The sequence below is a fragment of the Vulpes lagopus genome, chromosome 2, assembly GCF_018345385.1.
Source record: "Vulpes lagopus strain Blue_001 chromosome 2, ASM1834538v1, whole genome shotgun sequence".
In the NCBI taxonomy this organism is placed as follows: Eukaryota; Metazoa; Chordata; class Mammalia; order Carnivora; family Canidae; genus Vulpes; species Vulpes lagopus.
The window spans coordinates 159,272,014-159,278,835 of record NC_054825.1 but is presented as its reverse complement, the minus strand read 5'-3'; the positions used below and the strand labels follow the sequence as shown (position 1 = coordinate 159,278,835).

The following is a 6,822-nucleotide window of genomic DNA, read 5'->3' as shown; positions in this document are numbered from 1 at the left end:
GCAGCCCAGGGGGCCTTGGGGACAGAGTATACTTATGACAGTTTGGAGGTTAGTCAAAACATAGTGGGCAGAGGATGGTGCGTGTGGGGATTGGGATTCCCAGGCTTGGTAAACACCAACCAAAGTATGACTGGAACATGGCCACCCCCCTTGGTCGGCAGGTTGGCTCGGCAGAACTGAGTAGTGGATCTGGTGTGCTGACCCACACGTCAAGGCGGCTGTTCAGGGCATAGGTGGCCCTTCCCTCTCCCCCACACCAGGTCCTGCTGACTTGCACTGAGCCCCGTCACTGCTCGCGACCCCATGTGCCTCCACCTGCATGGCTATGGCTGCCAGGGCCTTCTCTTGGGTCTCTCTATTCCTGCCCATAGGCCAGATGGAGATGTGCTCTGCTCAGAGCCTCCAGCAGTTCCTCCTTGATTGAAGGAAAGAACACTGCTTACTGCGGCCTGAACTTGTGATCCCACTGCTTCTGCCCTGGGCACCCTCCACTTGCCAAGCTCGCTTACCCAGCCTGCCAGCTCTCTGGTGGTGCCTGAAACTCAATGGCTGTGATCCCCTTGCCAGGACCTTGTGCCTGCAGTTCCCTCTCACTGAGTGCTCTTCCCATAGACCTTCCCATTGCCCAAAGCACTCCTCCACCCCGTTCTGTGCCCCTGGCCCTGATGTACCCTTCTGCAGTCTATCACCCTCCAACAGGACAGCGTATTCTTGTCTGACTTTCCCAGGAGGATGGAAGCCTGATGACAGCAGGGCTTTCTTCCCTTTACTATGCCTATTCTCAAAGCATCCTGCCTGCACAGCCCCAGTGCTCGAGTCCAGAGTGGAATCCTACTGCTATCCACTGGACAGGGTTGTCACAGCAAGTGTGACCATGACTGGGCTCACCAGGCTCGCTGAGAAAGAACAATGTCGGTCCCACAGCTCTAGGTGCTACGTAATAACCACTGTTATCCTCTTTGCCGTGGCCTTCCGATGACTACCTCCTCAGCCTTGTCCCTGCTGCTGGGTTGTGGTGGGGGGCGGGGGACGGGAGGGCTGAGAACCCCCTCCTTCGGTGTCCTTGTGAACTCCGCAGGGAGAGTCCCCTGTACCCAGCACACTGAGACTGACGTTCAGTGCCTGGCCAATCCTCCACAACTGTGGGGGTCCTGTTCCAGGAGATCGGGCCCCACACATGAGAGTACTGGTGGTGCCAGGGGTCTTCCCATTCCCATCAGGGTCTGCACAGGCCTGCAGAGTGGAGACTGAGGCCCGTCGGGGACACTGCATCCCCAGGGCAGGCCTGCAGGGGAGAGGCCCAGCGCCCCCCACTGTCAGGGCCGTGCCTCGACCTCCCTCCTGCACGTCACGAAGGGCCCCAGGGGCCGTCTCCCACGTGGGGGTTAACAGAAACCCGACGTCCTGACTGACGCCCGGCCCGACTGCCGGGCCACCAGCGGTCCAGCCCTCGCGGCAGCGCAGCCGGCTCTTTCGCGCCCCGGAACGCACCACGCGGGTCACCCACCACTACCCGCACAAAATGGCGCCGCGCAGAAAAATGTAGCTGGCTGAGGAGCCGGCCGGGGGCCGCGCGTACCTCATTTGCATATACAAAACTGACGGATTTCGTTGGCTGCGAGCGGCTTGGCCTTCACTGGGAAGAGTCCCATTGGCTGCTCTCCACCCCCTCCCCGTCCCCTGGCTCCGCCTCCTCCGCCAGGGTCTGCCGCGTACGAGCCTCGTGACGCCATTCCACGATTGCGCGTCCCTATTGGCCAGGGAGCCTTCCATCATCCGTTTAACCCCCCTAGTCCCGCCCACCCTCGCCCCGCCCCGGCTCCGCGGCCGACCGTTAGCCGCGTGCGCGATTTCCTGGGCGTCAGTGCACGCGCGCGCACGCCGGGCCAAGGAGGTGTCTCATTCAAACGATCCAATCAGCGGGCGCGTTCCCCCTCGCGTCTTCTGCTCCTCCATCATCCCGCCGCATTGCCCCCATTCTCCAGGGACCCCATTACGATTCCCGCGCGTCCCCATTGGCCGGCCCACCGCGTGCCCCCCTCCCCAACTTCTCCTGAGTCTTCTTGCAGCTTACGGGAAGGGAGCGAGCGCCTCGAACGCCTAGGGCCGTGCGCGGTGACATCACGGGTCAAGGCGCGGCACTCCGGGACCGTGAGGGGGTGTGGCCTACGGGCGGCTATAAAAGGGCGGCGGTGCGCGCGCGGCCGGCTCAGTGCGGCCGGGTACTCGGGGCAGGCGGAGTTCTAGGCGCGCTGCGCGGCGGCCGTCGGAGACAGCCGGGAGCGGAGCGGGGCCGCCGGGGCCTCTCCAGGGCCACAGCGGCAGCAGTTGGGCCCCCCGCCCCAGCCGGCGGCCCGGAGAGAGCAGGAAAGGGGCCGGGGGGACCCGCCCCCGGCCGGCCACAGTCATGGTGAGCGCGGAGGCCAGGCCCGGGTTAGGCGGTCGGGGGGCCCCGCTGGAGGAGGAGGCGGGGTCTCAGGAGCCTCTCGCGGACCGTGTGTATGGGGGGGTGTCCCGGGCCTGAGATGGGTCACAGGCCTTCCTGGAGGCGGGCAGGAGTGGAGGCTAGGCGTCTCGCAGGTTCCCCGAGGGGAAGGCCGGGCTGAGCCCCGGAGAGGGCTCTCGGGCTTTGTGGCTGGGCCGTCGGGGTTCCGGGAGCAAGGTATCCGTCTCCAGCCCTGACTGGAGGTTTCTCCAAGGTTAGGTAGGGGAGGGGGCCGGGGTAGGCCTCGGGCACAGCCGGGATCTTTTTTGGGGGGGTACCGGACCCACCCGCAAGCCCCTTGAAAGACCGCCCCCATTTTTGGCGAGAGGCCAGCCTGGGACGACCCTAGAAGCGTACTGGGTGGGGTGTCTGGGGCTGCCGGGTCAACACCAGGATGGCCCTAGCATCCTAGCTGCAGGAGGCCCTGGCTCTGCCAGTTGCTCACTCCTTTTTCTCTATGTCCAGAACTCCAATGTGGAGAACCTGCCCCCCCACATCATTCGCTTGGTGTATAAGGAGGTGACAACGCTGACTGCTGACCCGCCTGATGGCATCAAGGTCTTTCCCAATGAGGAAGACCTCACTGACCTGCAGGTCACCATCGAGGGCCCTGGTGAGTGTGGGACTGGAAGGAGGATGGCTGTGCTTATAGATATCTCCCCATCAGTACAAGAGTAGGTCAGAAAGGCAGACAAATAGCGTATGGTTTCACTTATACGTGGAACCTAAAAAGCAGAACTAGAACAAGAATAGGAACCCCCTGTTATAAGTTGGCTCTGCCAGGTGCTGGAGATACAGTGGTGGACTGCACAGAGACACACAAATAACAGAGCATTGCGTATATTTTTCCTGCAGAGAGTGAGAGAGCATTTAATGGGCACCTTACTGGGGTTTGTCAGATAGGGGTTCTCTGGGACCTGGAGGGTGGGCCCCCAGGACAGGGGAGGGAAGCAAGCCAGATGCAGTGTCACAGGAGGGAACAGTAATAACCAAGCGATCGCACGTGACTGTGGAACCGTGCAGGGATGTAGTGAGCTGTTGCTACAAAGTAAGCTGAGGCCGTGTGAGCATGTGGTGGAGGACCTTGTGATGGAGAACCTGGTCAGGAGCGGGATGTGGTGAGGGCGTCATTGCTCCCAGATAGGGGAGGGCCTGAGGCAGGTGCCCTGGATACTTGGTAGGAACAGGAAGAAGAGACCGATGAACGTTTAGGGCTTGCAGGAGTCTGGAAGGAGTTCAGAAAGGAAGCCATTGGCGGATTTAAAGCACAGGTGATGACTGCAGTGTTCAGTTGAGAGGAGGGGAGGACAGGTTCAGGAGGAGACCAGGAGGTCAGCTGCCCAGGCTACCACGGTGCAGGGTATTGTGGGGGGACCAGGGCGTGAGGAACAACATGGTCCAGAACCATTCACTGAGGTGGGCAGGCAGGAAGACCTGAAGTGACAGAACAGTCCCATCACTTGCCTACAGGCCTCCCAAGGAGATGGAAGGCAAGTGAGTGGGAATCTTGGGAAGGGTACATGACCAGGACACTTGGGAGAGAAGAGGCATCCAGGGGTGGCTATGGGGCCCCTGGGAACCTGGCTTCTGGTGGAGGAGGCATCAAGGCACTGGCCTCACAGAGAGTCCTGAGCCTCCTGACTGAATCCTCTCTCCCTCCCTCCAGAGGGTACCCCTTATGCGGGAGGCCTATTCCGCATGAAACTCCTGCTGGGGAAGGACTTTCCTGCCTCCCCACCCAAGGGCTACTTCCTGACCAAGATTTTTCACCCCAATGTGGGCGCCAACGGTGAGATCTGCGTCAACGTGCTCAAGAGGGACTGGACAGCTGAGCTGGGCATCCGGCATGTCCTGCTGGTGAGTTCTGAGATGGCCCAGGCCTCCTCCCTCCTGGATGTCCCAGTGATGTCAGAGCCATGGTGCATTGTTTCTTGTAGTAAAACTATCTCTGAAGTAGTTGGGAGTTTCCATATAAAAAACCCAGATTTCCAGCTGGAAAGTTCTGGGAGGATTGGCAGTGCTTGACCCAGGACACTAAGTATGGTTGTATAGGTGGTGCAGTACCTGGGGTACCTTTGCTGTAGAACAAGCAATGGGTTTGTATAATAGGATACTTTCTTTTTTTTTTTTTTTTTTTAATAGGATACTTTCTGATGGTACAAGTCAAGCATTTGGTTAGGGGTGTTTGGCTTTTTCCTAACCTATAACTTATGATATAAAATTCAACATTCTAAAGTATACAGTTGTTGGGTATACAGTAATCACAAAACTTGTGCAACCGTCACTGCTATAGTTCTAGAATATTTTCATAAACTGCTGTTTCTCAACCAACAGTGATTTGTACCACCAGGGACGTTTTGCATTGTTAGGAGAGGTTTGTAATTGTATCTAGCAGGGGCCAACCAGGGGTGCTGCTCCACAGCCCCAACAGAGCAGTATCAGCCAAGCCAAGATGGAGATACCCATGATCCCCAAAGGCCACTCCCCACCCCACTAAAGCTGAAGAGATGTTTTTTAGGGGCACCTGACAGGCTCAGTCGGAAGAGTATGCAATCCTTGATCTTGGGGCCTGGGATTGGGAGTTCAAACCCCATGTTAGGTGGAGAGCTTACTTTAAAAAAAAAAAAAAAGTAATTTTGTTTTTAATGGAATTGCTGATGAGCCCCAGGGGCAGATGGTGGGGGATGGGGAAACTGAGTTTCCTACAGGGCACTTGGGGAGAATTGAGCTCCTAGGTAAACATCTTTATCTCCCTGGAGTGTCAGCCATGGCTGCCAGGGATCCTGGAGTAGAGCTCACAGAGTCACTCTGTGTCCCCAGGTGACCCCAGGGAGCCACAGCACGGAGCCTGGGTTGGTGCTCACCCGGGAGTGAGCTGCGAGAGGGGCCTCTGGCTGTGGGTTCAGTGGTCAGGATTTGGCTGTGGTCCTAGGTGACCATTGGTGATGTTTGCTGGGTCTGGTGCTTTGTCACAGCAGCAAGGGGGAGCAGCTCTCACTGGCCTCAATCGCAGGTGACAAAGGTCTTGTCACCTGGTTGAGGCTAGGTGTGTTTTGGGCTTCACAGGCTCCTTTTCCCAGTGGCTGAAGGTAGAGGTGGAATGGACACCATGGTGACCCTGGTGGAGGGGCCACAGCTGGTGTGGCCATGTCCACCTGCAGGGTGTCACTGCTTGCAGCTTCAGCCTATTCCTCAGTTAAAGGGGGCTCATGAAGGGTATTGGGACTGGCTCCCTTCCTTGGCCTCCCTCTGGGTGCTCCTCAAGGATAGTCCTTCTTTATTGACATCCTGGTGCCTTTCTCGGCTATGATCCAGGCAGCTGGAGTCTAGCTGTGCACTTGGGATCCTGGTAGATCCAGTGGTGACCACCCTGAGTTTGTCTTGGGACTCCAGAGCCCAACATTGTCCTAAATTGTCTTAAATTGTTCCCGAGCAACCTCAGTCCTTCTGTGGCCTGTGCAGGGGAGGACACAAATGGGGGCTGGGCCAGAGCCTACTTGGGGACTGGTGTTGAGAACAGGGAACAGCCACTCTGGGTGTCTGGCCCTGACCTGGCCCATCTCCCCACAGACCATCAAGTGCCTGCTGATCCACCCCAACCCCGAGTCGGCCCTCAATGAGGAGGCAGGCCGCCTGCTCTTGGAGAACTACGAGGAGTATGCCGCCCGCGCCCGCCTGCTCACAGAGATCCATGGGGGTGCCAGCGGGTCCAGCAGCGGGAGCACCGAGGCGGGCAGGGCCCTGGCCAGTGGGGGTGCCACCCCCTCCACTGACCCCATGGCCCCGGGGGGCCCAGGTGGAGCCGATGGCCCCATGGCCAAGAAGCATGCGGGTGAGCGGGATAAGAAGCTGGCAGCCAAGAAAAAGACGGACAAGAAGCGGGCACTGCGGCGGCTGTAGTGGGTTTTTCTCGCGGTTCTACCCACCCCTGACCCCAACCCCCAACTCTGTCTCTAAGTTATTTAAATTATGGCTGGGGTGGGGGAGGGTGTGGGGGCACTGGGACCTGGATTTGTTTTTCTAAATAAAGTTGGAAAAGCACCTGCTCTGCCTTGCAGACATCCCAGGACCACTGCCTCTGCCACACTGGGGCACCGCCCCACCCCTGCCCTTCAAGCTAGGCACAGGGCTGCAGCCAGCTCTGTCCAGCTGCGGCGCTGCAGGGAGGGGTCCCATGTCCCACCTGAAAGCTGGGGAGCTGGGCCTGCTCTTGATCACACCTGTCCTTGTTCTTTCCTGAAGTTGGTGTGTGGCTTGGCTGTGTCCCTGCCTAGGACAGCCAGATGACAGGTGTGGACCTAGCTGGTTGCACCTATCACCTGATCCAGCTCAGGGTG

General features: G+C 58.8%; 1 protein-coding gene across 1 annotated transcript; it reads left to right on the top strand.

Moving 5' to 3' along the window:
- The first annotated feature begins 2,070 nt into the window (after positions 1-2,070).
- Positions 2,071-6,531, top strand: UBE2S (ubiquitin conjugating enzyme E2 S). Its single transcript, XM_041735748.1, has 4 exons — positions 2,071-2,410; positions 2,951-3,098; positions 4,152-4,342; positions 6,056-6,531. Exons 1-4 carry the CDS (start codon positions 2,408-2,410, stop codon positions 6,383-6,385), a joined length of 672 nt encoding a protein of 223 aa, XP_041591682.1. The 5' UTR covers positions 2,071-2,407; the 3' UTR covers positions 6,386-6,531.
- The last annotated feature ends 291 nt before the right edge of the window (positions 6,532-6,822 follow it).